The sequence below is a fragment of the Theobroma cacao genome, chromosome 5 (genome assembly GCF_000208745.1).
Source record: "Theobroma cacao cultivar B97-61/B2 chromosome 5, Criollo_cocoa_genome_V2, whole genome shotgun sequence".
Taxonomy (NCBI): Eukaryota; Viridiplantae; Streptophyta; class Magnoliopsida; order Malvales; family Malvaceae; genus Theobroma; species Theobroma cacao.
In genome coordinates, this window is record NC_030854.1 from 39,034,030 (window position 1) to 39,046,226 (window position 12,197).

General features: G+C 37.8%; 3 protein-coding genes across 6 annotated transcripts; 1 reads left to right on the forward strand and 2 right to left on the reverse strand.

Annotated features, from left to right (window-relative positions):
- LOC18600613 (protein NIM1-INTERACTING 3) lies at nt 363-1,192 on the reverse strand. Its single transcript, XM_007031158.2, has 2 exons — nt 1,030-1,192; nt 363-938 (listed from the first exon to the last, which is right to left on the reverse strand). Exon 2 carries the CDS (start codon nt 868-870, stop codon nt 502-504), a length of 369 nt encoding a protein of 122 aa, XP_007031220.2. The 5' UTR covers nt 871-938; nt 1,030-1,192; the 3' UTR covers nt 363-501.
- LOC18600614 (glucose-6-phosphate 1-dehydrogenase 4, chloroplastic) lies at nt 1,874-7,510 on the reverse strand. 2 transcript variants are annotated; one of them, XM_018121618.1, is made up of 13 exons: nt 7,065-7,510; nt 6,162-6,426; nt 5,776-6,041; nt 5,419-5,513; nt 4,642-4,756; nt 4,316-4,521; nt 4,096-4,204; nt 3,968-4,005; nt 3,766-3,886; nt 3,489-3,691; nt 2,924-3,124; nt 2,589-2,831; nt 1,874-2,287 (listed from the first exon to the last, which is right to left on the reverse strand). In XM_018121618.1, exons 1-12 carry the CDS (start codon nt 7,137-7,139, stop codon nt 2,594-2,596), a joined length of 1,932 nt encoding a protein of 643 aa, XP_017977107.1. In that variant the 5' UTR covers nt 7,140-7,510; the 3' UTR covers nt 1,874-2,287; nt 2,589-2,593. The 2 variants fall into 2 exon arrangements, with proteins under 2 accessions (XP_017977107.1, XP_007031222.2); XM_007031160.2 differs by having other exon boundaries at nt 2,058-2,831.
- On the forward strand, nt 8,743-11,422 carry LOC18600615 (pyrrolidone-carboxylate peptidase). Of its 3 annotated transcripts, none has more exons than XM_007031161.2 (5): nt 8,743-8,854; nt 9,599-9,932; nt 10,538-10,642; nt 10,746-10,793; nt 10,916-11,422. In XM_007031161.2, exons 2-5 carry the CDS (start codon nt 9,666-9,668, stop codon nt 11,156-11,158), a joined length of 663 nt encoding a protein of 220 aa, XP_007031223.1. In that variant the 5' UTR covers nt 8,743-8,854; nt 9,599-9,665; the 3' UTR covers nt 11,159-11,422. The 3 variants fall into 3 exon arrangements, with proteins under 3 accessions (XP_007031223.1, XP_007031224.1, XP_007031226.1); XM_007031162.2 differs by having other exon boundaries at nt 8,756-8,930; XM_007031164.2 differs by lacking the exon at nt 8,743-8,854 and adding an exon at nt 9,009-9,409.

The window sequence follows — 12,197 nt, forward strand, 5'->3', positions numbered from 1 at the left end:
TGTGCTGACAACTACCATTGACCTGTTCAAAACCGGGCATTTTGATATGCAACTAGGTCCTGAAGTTCCAACTTGAAAGGCCTATCAGCTTAGGCATCAAAGCCAGCAGCCCTTTCAGCCCAAGTAAGGAACTTTTCAAGCTGCTAGTCTGCTTTTCTGGTTATAATTTGATTCAATGATAAATATATATATATATATATATATATTTTTTTTTTTTATTTAAAAGAATTGATTGGAATCTTCATTTTCTGTGAAAATGCAGCCTGGAAACATGATTTTGTGGGGTACTTAAGTTTGATTTCCCAAGCTTGCCAGTGAGAAATATCAAGTTGAACCAAAAAGAGCCACACAAGAATTTATAGTTTGAGTGACAAATTTAGACATTAGCATCCGGGGTCCATTCAAAAAGCACTTGAAAGATATGAATTGATATGTAACAGTAGGAAGGTTTGACTGCTTTTCCATTCTTTTGAACATGCAACAAGAAGAAGAAAAAGTTCACTACAAAGAAAGCTTGAGGTCTAAACCACCGTCTTCTCCTCCTTCCTTGGTATCTTGTCCTTGTTCTTGTTCTCTGTTCGAGGAAGGACCTGCTTCATTCACTGCCAGTAGGTTCTTAGGCTTGGAATCCTCCATGAAATCTTCTGGTTGGAATTTTGGATTCCACACTGCAGCAACCTGCTTCTCTTCCTGTTTCTTCCTCTCTTCTTCCTCTTTTGATCCATTGGGCACGTTTCTTAGACGATCACGCATCTCCCTTGTGCTTCTGATCAAAGCAAAGAACTTCTCCACCTTCTCTTCTTCTTCTTCTTCATCATCTTCTTCTTCTTCTTGATTCCCCATTTTTCTCTTCTTTCTTCCACTCTCCATCTTTTTCCCCCCACTAGAGACCAGGCCACTCTTGACTCTCTACCACAGTCTTTTCTTATTGCTTAATGCTTTTGAAGTTAGACACGAAATATAAATTTGCATTGTTAATACATAAACATAAGAAGGAAGGAAAGGGGGAGGAAATGGGAGTTTCCTTACCAATGGCATGAACCAGAAACCGTGTCGGTTGACCCTATTTATAGACTGTCACCACCGCGTGAGTTTTGTCACAGTAGTCTTTGATCCAAAGGCACCACTTGACGAGACTGCCCATGTAATTTCATCAAAACAACAATACGAGTAATGAACAAAAGCATGGGTGATTTCGTACATTGAAGTGAACATGGTTTTTGCATATATATATTTTTTTTGGGTGGGTGACAAGAATAATTTTTTCACGTCAGTGGCCATAACGTAATGTTTCCACCAACTCAGGCTGACGCCTTCATTATGACATCCGCAATGCTGCCCCTCCTTGGCTCTTCCCGGCGGCTCTGTTCACCTTCGGGAATCCATGAGGTCATCTCGGGTCCCATCACATTTTGACTATCATCAAATTTTAACCATCTCCATATTGACTTTAGGTTACCATTCAATATTTAAATGTTCATACCAAACTAATAAAGTAAAACTTAATAAATCAAAATGAATAATATCTTCTAAATTGATGTAAATCGTAACACTTCATTAAAAATCTACATTTGAAATTTGCCCACTCATCCATCATAAATCTCATTACACATTCTGACATGCATGATTACTGTTGGAAAACAGTGTTTAATTGGTGTTTAGAGATATTTTTATGACAGTCATTTATCTTCGTTGCCTAAAATGGAGGGTTAGGTGAAGATATTTAGTTTCCAGGATCAATCCAAAACCCCAACATTGACCCTTCAAAACCTTCCTCTAAGCCATAATTAGCTCTCAAATCTCATCAGAACATTTGGCATGGGTGACGGTGATCATATATTAAAGATAACGTGAACAGAAAGGGCACGACAGATTTAATGATGAAACCTTTGCATCCAAAATATCTTTGGATAATCAAACAGAAAATGCAAGACAGGTTTAACCCATCAAAGCTCCCTCCCTGATAAATTTAGCTGTGAATGCATAATCAAAGCAGGGGGGCCCTGAGCAAAACCCGAAAGGATGATCATGGGGTAGAAGAACTCACGTGACTCTCGTTTGATCTTAAAGTATGTACATTGATTGACAAGTTGTGATGTAAATGATCCATTTGACCCTGTCTTGCAACCAACCGGCGCAGGATGTGGCTAATTTTCTCCATCCAAAACGAGCAAAGATGGAAGTCTGCTTTTTCTTTATCTCGTCCTTACCACTCATTCAAAGAAAACCCTGCCCCACTTTAACTGACAGGTTCTCCACCGTTGTACTATTGCATCAGTCTAATGCTCTGTAACAGAACACATGAATCATTACATAACACAAAGTATCAGATGTAACAGTAGTTTTAGGACCTTGACCACATCGGAGTCCAAGGAATAAATCAGCTGTTCCAAAAGCTGAGCGGTTTACACCCAAATCTGTGGGTTTGGAGGTATAGCAGAAAACCAAACAGACAGATACATAAGATACTCTAGTTTTTACATGATTTACATATACAAAGCTTTCTTCTATAGTAGGAGTGGTGGTGGAATGACCCCACAATTATGCCAAATAATGTGTTTTGTTATCTCAAACAGCAAGGGCTTTACCTTGTTTAGTCATCTGCCCACCGAACCCCATGTTTAGCCCAAAGATAGTATGCTCCAACTGGGCCTCTGCCTCCCAGCTCATACAGCTCCGGAGCTATATTATTCCGGTCTATCTCTTGTAGAACAGGAGTCAGAATACTCCATGCAGCTGCAAGCTCATCACTTCTCAAGAAGAGATGACTATCACCATCAATGACATCAAGCAGAAGGTGCTCGTATGAATCAGGGACCTCAACGTTATACCTTTAGTAGTAACAATAACACAGCATGAGAAACATCAAAGATAAGTTGCTGTCAGTGCGAAAATTTTAAGAAGAAACAACATGATCGCTCACTTGTCCTTGTAAAGCAAATTTAGCTCAGAAGCATCTAACTGCAACCCTAGTCCTGGAATTTTATTGTTGATTTTGACTAGGATGGCCTCATCAGGTACATCACGTAAAATCAGCTCATTCGTTGCGAGGTCAGTATTATGCCCAAATCGTTCACGATAGAGATTTCCAGGTACATGATTAAACTGTATACGTATCTCCACTCTGCATTGCATAATCTAATGTCGGTGAGCAAATTAAAATGGTCAACATTAAAAACATTAAGCATTAGCTCCTAGAAACAGCAACTGTCATATGTTGGCAAAGGACATCTGTATGCATACACCAACAAACCCCATATAGACCCCAGAAAAGATTCATTTTTTAAATATAGAATTCATCAACTACAGCTAAGCTTTTACCGCAACTTATTAAAATTAGTAATTTATTCGATACTTATTGAAGCATTAGCATTTCAGAGAATGTATACTGCTCCTCCAAAAAAATATCTTCAGATGTGGCCATAGAACACTAGTAGTTATTCCATCCAAAAAAAACAAAATTGAACAGAGTATTTGTTATATCTCACCTGTGTTTGATAAGTCCCACACCAGCTTTAATTAAGAAAGGTACACCGTCCCAACGTCCATTGTCAATGTATAATGCAGCAGCAAAAAAGGTTGGGGTCAGGCTGCTCAAGCTCACATCAACCTTGTCTCCAGAAGTAGCTTTATACTGGCCAAGAATCACATCACTAGGTTCCAATTTGCGAATTGATCTGAGAACCTTGACCTGAAAAGAAGCTTCTCATTAAAAAGACTAGGTGCTTTGAAGTTGTGCTTCTCACACAAGGAAAAGATGGGTACCTTTTCATTTCGAATATCTTCACCATCAAGACTTACAGGTGGTTCCATGGCTAGCAATGCTATCGTCTGGAGCATGTGACTGTGAACAATGTCCCGAATGACCCCATAACCATCAAAATACCTGTATTAAAGAAGGAATGGAATAATTAGGATGATGTAATATTCTTTGCTGGAGACAGAAAGGAAAAATGATTATGAGTACCTTCCAGTCTGCATACCCAAGTCCTCTGACAAAAGCACCTGCAAAAATAATACAAAGATGTAATCAACAGCAGTGCGTCCCTAATAGCACAGGTGGGTGGACAGCATTTACATTGAAACCGAGTTTACCTGCACATTGTGGATGTAAGTCCGACTCCACAATGGCTCAAAAACTAGATTTGAAAACCTTAAAACTGTGAGGTTTTCGATAAGGTTCCTCCCGAGGAGGTGGTCTATCCTGTAGTAAGATTGATGTAAATTGTAAAGTGATGATAAAGTATAAATTATGTGATAATGGTTTGAACAGTTTGTTAACATAGAAGGACAAACAACATGCATATGCATGCACCTGTAAATTTGCTTCTCCTCGAAATTAGAAAGAAGGGATTTTGTAAACCATTGAGAAGATAGAGCATCAAATCCAAAGGGTTTCTCAATTATTATGCGATTCCAACCCTTCTTTGTTTGGGCATTATTGGCAAGAGACGAAGCAACGTCCAGAAGTGCTTCTTGTGGAACAGAAAGGTAGAATATCCTGTTTGCACGATATCCTCCCTGAAGTAGATAAGCTGTTAAAGAATCAATTATCAAAATTCCAAAGCATTCAATTTGAAGATTAGAAAGACAAACAAAATGCATCTAAGTTGAAAACGTACAATTCTAAGTGTTGCTTACCTCAATCTGCTCCATTCGAGCATTCAGCTTAGACATCCCTTCTTTGTTGTCATAACCTCCATTAAGATAGTATGTTCTACTAAGAAACACATCCATCTTGTCCTCACAGTTTTGCCTGGAAAAGGAAATTAGAAGAAAAAGATAAGGAAAAAAAAGGGACCAGTAAATTATTGATGATTAATGCAGCATCTGAACAACTTTCATACATCGCTAACTATGGCATAAGCAAATGCAATTATGATTTTCTGAACTCTAACAATCAGTGTAACCTGAAGAAATTCAAATTCTCCACAAGAAATTGGTTGGTTGAAATCCAAAACAAGTTTCTGGGCTTTAAGCTTTTACAGTCCTGTCCACAGCTAAATACAGCCATGTTTAGACATAAGCAACACATTCTTGTTGAAATTGTGTTAAAATCATTCCACTATACATGCGCTGCTCATCATTCAGTAAGTTGTCAGCGAAATAAAAGCAACACGCATATGGTTGGGCAGCTGCTTGATCCATCAAAAAAGAATGAATAAATAAACAAATTTAGTAAGTTGATGGAACTCCCTCCTTCCAATCAGTTGACAGAGAGTATTTCTTTTTCCATCCCTTCACCCTTCTCTTTCCTATCACTTTCTAAAACCTTTTCAATCTGGAATAAACTACATAATGCAGCTCTAAAAAGCAAACTCCACTTGAAAATGATAGAAACTGTATAATACAAGGATTAATAATTGAAGACAATGATTTCACAGAGGGTACATAATGTAATATGAGTGAGGACCATACTGATGATCAATGCGGCAAGTCAAAGTTGAAGCAATGAGGGATCTTAAATCTTCATCTGTCAAATTCTTTCTGGAATAACCAAAGATACCAACATTCTGCAGTCATGTAAATGATAAATTGAAGAATGAGAAACATTCACCACATTACCAACATGCTCAGATATTGTTATTCATGGGAAAGAAAGAACTTAATTCATATTATTGATGTATCTATTCAACACAAGGAGATCGTAAGTCTTGTTCAGGTCCCAAATCCAAAAAATAAGCCTAAAGATGTGAAAAGAATAAAATCCTGAAGAAACGGATTGGCCATTTGATAATAGGAAACCCAACTCATTAGACATTAGAGTAGCACTACCTCAGGAAGAAAACCACTGTAATATAGAGCAAATAATGCTGGAAAAATCTTGTTCCTAGCAAGTTCACCAGTAGCTCCTATAACAGCAATGCATAGAGAGGGTCCTCTATGATGATCATCAACATTCAAATTTAAGGAATGTTTTTGAATGAAAGAGGAAGGCAATTCCAAAGAAGCATCTGGCTTTTTCAAGATAACATTTTGAGAACTAGGCAAAGAACTTTCTTTTGGTTGTGAAGTTGATCTTGTATGTTCTTCTGCGGAATCTACAAATGTTCAAAGTTGAAAGGATTAAAAAGGGACTGATAAAAATTGTCACATATATGATGAAAGAAACCAACTTCAAGAAACTGGAATAACATAATGTAGCTTCTTTTTTTCCCAACCATTGGGCGAAGATATGGACGATGCTGCTTCAGAAAACAGTTCATCATTTGCTAAATTTCTCGAAGGATTTTCCGACTGATCCTTGTCCTGATTTCTTATGCTCTTGAACTCATTTGCAGGTCCATGCTTTCTATTTCGCTGCTGAATGTTTAGCCTCTTCAGTACCTGTAGTTTCAAACCACAATACCTCCGGCAGAAATTGTCAGCTCCTACGTAGAGCGCAAGCCGACTACCTCTCAATGATTGGAAGTTGTTGGCTGCATCCTACATGCAACATAATCAAGTTATTGGATGCTGACTCTTATACATTCAAATCTGTTCTCTAACTAAAAAATGATTCAAAATAATGTTTTAAAATCAAATAGTAAGCAAAAACCCATTTGAGCTGCAATTCATGTGACTTGTCTAAGGGACTGACTGTGTATTCATATGTACTAGCATACACATGCACACAAAAAATTGAAGGCAGGATAGAGTTCAATCGATCCTTAAAGATCTATTTCTACACTATTCAAAAACTTTCCATGTGCTTAAGTTTTCAAGCAACCCAACTGTTGAATATAATGTGTTATCCATGCCAAGTAAAATTTCAAATGAAAGCATACAAATTTGGCTGAAAATATTGCAGATGATCATATCCAATTAGGCTGTGATATAGAATTGAAAAGGGTAGCCATCAAGACAAAGGGACCAAAAAAAGCATACAAAAGTTTGATCCTTTTGTTTGATTTGACCTCTGTTCTCTACAACTGAAACCTCAATTCATCTCTAGATAAATTACATAAGGCTAGTGATAAATTACAGAGAGAGAGAGAGAGAGAGAGAGAGAGTAGTCTACTTTCCTACACTTTCCAGAACAACAAAAATAGAAGTATACATGGGATGGGAAAATGGAAGCTTACGGGGAAGAGAGAAATGGATCGAGCAATTGCAGATTCTGAGAAGGGTATCAAGAAATGTGAAAATGAAACTGACATCCTTCTTCTTTGTTTTATTTTGAGCTTGTGTTCGGGGCTTTTAAGGTTGTATTATAAAACTCTTTTGTACTTCAAGCTCCAAGGCAAGTTCCAGGATGAGCGAAACTATGAATGGAGTGGTTTTCGATGCAGAAGATCAAAAGCCCGTGAATGAAAGTAAGCAAATGAACGGAACTGAAAGGGTGAGAATGAATATGATGACATTAATCAATGCTTTCTGGGGATTTGTGATGCAGTCGTTGTCTCTTTTCTGGTTCTGGGTTTGTCTTTGTTTCAGTAGGTTTTCACTTTCCGAACTTTGTCATTTGCCACTTGGATCCTGAAAGCAGGAAGGAGCCAGACTCGGAAGTCGAAGAGAACACAGCACTTCGGCACTTCCCAGCTCCAAACGAGGTTGTCATAAGTCTTTCGAGCTGAGTCTGGCCCAAAAAGTGTCAGCAGGGAATTGGGCTTGTTGTCGACAGCCCGATGTCTTCTTCATAGATCATAGACCAACTATACACAATCGTTTTCCCACTGCTCCAAAACCAAATGAGAAATCCAATGAACAATTTTTCATCGACCCTTTTTTGTCTTCCAATATGGATGTGGGTTTAATCCATTGACAGATACATAACACACGAAACCCATCATTATTAGTGTTATTATTGTTATAAAAGAATGAGCTCAGATAGTAGCTTAGCTTAGCTTGTTACATTGGTCATCAAAAGCTCACCCTCCTGTGAGACTCTTTTGCTTATCCACTGCTTTTTTTTCCTTTTTCTTTTTATCCAATCATAGGTGTCAAGAGGATATGTAATATGAACGGAAGGAATCCCTTAAGGCAGGCAGGGGAAAACAAGTTAAACAACAAATACACTTGTTTTGTCCTCGAGATGTGCCGGTCATGGCATCCAAAGGCCGAAAGCAATGGAGGCAGAAATAAAAAAAGAGTAGAATGGAGAACCTTAAGTGTCACGAACACTCCCATTCCCATGGATTTGATTATCAAATAATGTTTCTGACCTCATTTTTGTAAACCAAGTACTACTGTTTATCATGTTGAAGCTTTAAACATTGGTTGATCAATTTCTTACTACATCGCATAACAGGGGAAAAAAACCCCACATGTCACGCTAGCAAAAAGCAGTCCAAAAGCAGTGTACCTTACAATAGGCAAAGAAAAAAAGAATATTTCCCACCCCGGCCCCAAACATAAGTAGCATACAATTTCTGCCGAAGCCATGCACAGCAAACTAAACGACATGTCATTGGATAAAAGAAGACACAAGAGACAAAGACAGAAACAGAAGGTCTGGTCCTTTTTCTTTTTTTTTACAGTTTACAAATTCCCATGCTATGTAGTATGTACACAATCGTGTAACTTAACTCGGTCCTATGCCTGATGACCATCAGGCATCAATCAAAACTTCATCACCTAGATTACTTACAATGTACTAACGTAGACACAGTTCTTTTGTTTTGGTTAATAGTATAGATACAGGTTTTTCTTCTTTGAAAGTGACCCCCACCAGCTACCACGTTTGGTAATCTAAACAAACATATAAATATTATATTATAATTTTTTTCCCTTTTCTCTCTCTCTTTTTATAATCAAGTGGGAATCTTTATCATCAGTTCAGTCTTTGTGTTTAAATCATCTTTAGATTTAGATAAGACTAGTGGTTGAGTCATTTCATTTTACTTCTCTTACCCAATTTTTGTCAACATTACAGGTGAGCAAACTTCTTTATTCTGTCATGGTCAATTTTTTCATTTCACAAGTTGCAATCCCTGGCCTTTGTTTTTCAGGTAGAATTTCTGGGTTTTCTTTTTCAGGTCTTTGTCCATCTGGATATTTGATCAATTTTCTATCTTGGCTTGGCTTTTAAAGCTTTGTTGGGAGAAATTCTCAATAATATAGTTTGATGTTCATTTGATTGGTCTGTCTTAGATCGGTTTATCTGATTTTAGGATTGTTCATCGATGGTTTTTTGGAAAGTGGATTGTGGCCTTTTGCTCTCCCAATTTTGATTTCTTAACTCTGTTTCTCAGCTTGGTTTTACGTCTTCCCGCAGATACTTGAATTGTCTCTTCTCTACTTTATCCTGTATCTATCTGCTATCTGGACTTTCAAAAAATTTGGGTTTTTGAAGCTTTTATTCCCTATTACACATAATTTTATGGAGTATTATCCGTTGGAAGACAAAAGGAATGAATTAGTCATCAGAATTATAGTGTCTGAACGTTTCATTGTTCGGAAGGCCAGTTGACGGATCAACTACTATAGGGTAAATATTAAGCAGATGCATCTAGAAGCTAAAACTCGAGCTCTCATTCCCCTGTTACCATCTAGAAGTATAAATTTGTTAACCATGAAAGTTCTCGGTTTTGAAACTGGGAGGATGTCCCAGTTTCCTGTTTCATCAAGCTTATGACTTTCTGTTTCTGTTACTGAAGTTCCCAGTTGCTTAATGCAGGTACTTAGATAGCTATATCAATTTTCATGTGATAACACATTGTCACTATCATTCGAATAGTTGATTGATGGGGTCGGAAGGGCCAGCAGCAGTAACCATCCATGTGACTGGTTTTAAGAAATTTCATGGAGTTTCAGAGAATCCAACTGAAACAATTGTTAGTAATTTAAAAGAGTATACAAAAAAGAATGGTTTGCCAAAAGGTCTTATTCTCGGCAGTTGTAGTGTGCTTGAGACTGCAGGACAGGGAGCACTCACTCCACTGTATCAGACTTTGCAATCTGCCTTAAATGGGAAGGATTCTGAATCTTCAAGTTCTGGGAGAATTATTTGGGTTAGTTACTCACTTACTACTGTGTAGTAATTGCTTACTTTCATGTATGCATGTTAACATCATGGCTGCATTAAGAAAGTGCATCCTGTTCTTGGTGTTGAATTCTCTTATTATAGCACTCTTGCGGCAATGAACTGTGAACAATTTACGAATAATTCCTTTTAGCTTTGCATGAAGTAGGCAGGAGGCCTTTTTAGCTTACCTGCTTTATGCATACTAGAGGGTGATTATAACTTTCACATAGTTCCCTGCCTCCCATTTTTTCTCATAAAAATGTCAAAAAGGGAAAAGGGTAAAATCTCATGTAATTTAATGTTGATAATGTGCCAGCTGAAATTCATATGTAATGTAATGTTATGGGATCTACAAATTAGTCAATCTGGTAATCTGAGATCAGCTATTATTTTCCAGCCATCTTTGTGCTTTCTTTGCCACCTTATATACATGAACAAAGCACGCTTGCAATAAGTGACGCCTATTTTGATGCATTATTGATTAGGGATTTTGTCAACAGATGTTATCTTAATAACTTGTCTTTGGTGCAATCAAACTCATTGCCTCATAAATTCACACCTCATGTTTCTTGTCCATTCTGACTTCTTCAGCTACATTTTGGAGTCAATAGTGGTGCAAGTAGATTCGCTATTGAGCATCAAGCTGTGAATGAAGCTACTTTTCGTTGCCCTGATGAAATGGGATGGAAACCTCAGGTTAGATATTTTCCTTTGCCCCTTTCATAGTGCATCTGCAATTTGTCATGCCTCTTCCTTTTCAACTTTCTTCCTTTTGCTAATTGTTTTGTATTGTTTGCAGAAAGAACCCATTATCCGTGCAGATGGTGGAATTTCACGTGTACGACAGGTAATATGGATGTCTTTAAAGTATAGCTGTTCATGTTTATCATGGTTAATTACATACATTTGAATATGCGATTCATCTCTTACCTCCATCCTTAAAGAGTTTCCTCTGTTCCCGCTGTGCAGACTTCTCTTCCTGTTGAGGAGATTACAAAGGCCCTAGCAAAGAAGGGTTATGAGGTGATGACTTCTGATGATGCAGGACGGTTTGTGTGCAATTATGTTTACTATCACTCCCTTTGCTTTGCGGAGCAGAATGGGACCAAATCACTCTTTGTCCATGTCCCTCTCTTCTTGACCATAGATGAGGAGACCCAAATGAAGTTTGCTGCTTCCTTATTGGAAGTACTTACTTCTCTATGTCAGTAACATACTGTATCGGCTCACATTTTTATGTCCAGGAATTAATACGGTTTTACTGTTGTTGACCATGTATGTGAGTGTGGATGGAAGGATGCATTAAGGCTTCAATAAACAGATAAGTGTATGTGAATGGAAGAATGGATTTCAGCACATACACCTTATGTATTTCTTTTGTTTCTCTAAATACTTCCTTTGGTGCTTGAAAATTTCTCAGAATCTTCATGTTAATATGTGAATAAAGTTTCAGATTGCTTCCTTTACCAGAACGTTTGTCTGTACTTCTCCAGTTCCGAGTCTATCTTCTTGCTCTTTTGTCTAAGGTTGTGCAACTGTGTTTCCACTCTCTTATCTCTCTAACTAATGACTAATGTCATGTGGTTTGCTCTTTTTAATGGCTTCTGTAAATAAGGTTGAGCCATCTGTTCCTATGGTGCAGAAGCTAAAATGAAAAAAGGATTGAGCTATAACATGTCAGGGGAGGTTTTGCACACTTCAGATTACTTTCACTTTCTCATTGTCACCTTCACCATCAATCCTTATAACAAGTTTCTTGTTAAACATTTCTGTCTGTTGTACGTTATGTGTTGCAAGCCAGCTTAATTTAATGTCATTTCATGCTGTGATTGGTATAGGTCCATCAATGTGCATGAAGCAGTCCAGAACACTTAAAAAGAATAGAAAAGTTATAATCTTTGCCCTTGGGTTGTCCAGTTCTTTGAGTTTGTTTCTGCAAATTCAAATCGTTCCATTCCTTCCCATGCCAATACTCTGCAGTACAAACTGATTAAAATAGTTTGTGAGCTTGACTTTATTATCAGAGTAATGTTGTTGAGCGCACACATCAAGTCACTCTGATGCAGCCCCACCTAAAGTGTTTGTAGGGAGAGAGAGAGAGAGAGAGAGAGAGAGAGAGAGAGAATGATGGGTGATAGGGAAGATAATCTCGTGCACCGACCTCCCACAACGGATTGATTCAATGAAAGTAGATAACTACTCATTCCAACCCATGATGGCATATAGAAATGGTAGCCAAAGTATTGGTTTC

Bases quoted from the DNA above. Each gene is read 5' to 3' on its own strand.
- LOC18600614 (XM_018121618.1), bottom strand. From the start codon at position 7,139: ATGTCAGTTTCATTTTCACATTTCTTGATACCCTTCTCAGAATCTGCA. The intron at 6,042-6,161 runs GTTGGGAAAAAA...GAACATTTGTAG, and splicing joins GTCCATATCTTCGCCCAATG to ATTCCGCAGAAGAACATACA. The intron at 5,514-5,775 runs GTAGTGCTACTC...ACATGACTGCAG, and splicing joins ACAGTGGTTTTCTTCCTGAG to AATGTTGGTATCTTTGGTTA.
- LOC18600615 (XM_007031161.2), top strand. From the start codon at position 9,666: ATGGGGTCGGAAGGGCCAGCAGCAGTAACCATCCATGTGACTGGTTTT. The intron at 10,643-10,745 runs GTTAGATATTTT...TATTGTTTGCAG, and splicing joins AAATGGGATGGAAACCTCAG to AAAGAACCCATTATCCGTGC. The intron at 10,794-10,915 runs GTAATATGGATG...CCCGCTGTGCAG, and splicing joins GAATTTCACGTGTACGACAG to ACTTCTCTTCCTGTTGAGGA.
- LOC18600613 (XM_007031158.2), bottom strand. From the start codon at position 870: ATGGAGAGTGGAAGAAAGAAGAGAAAAATGGGGAATCAAGAAGAAGAA.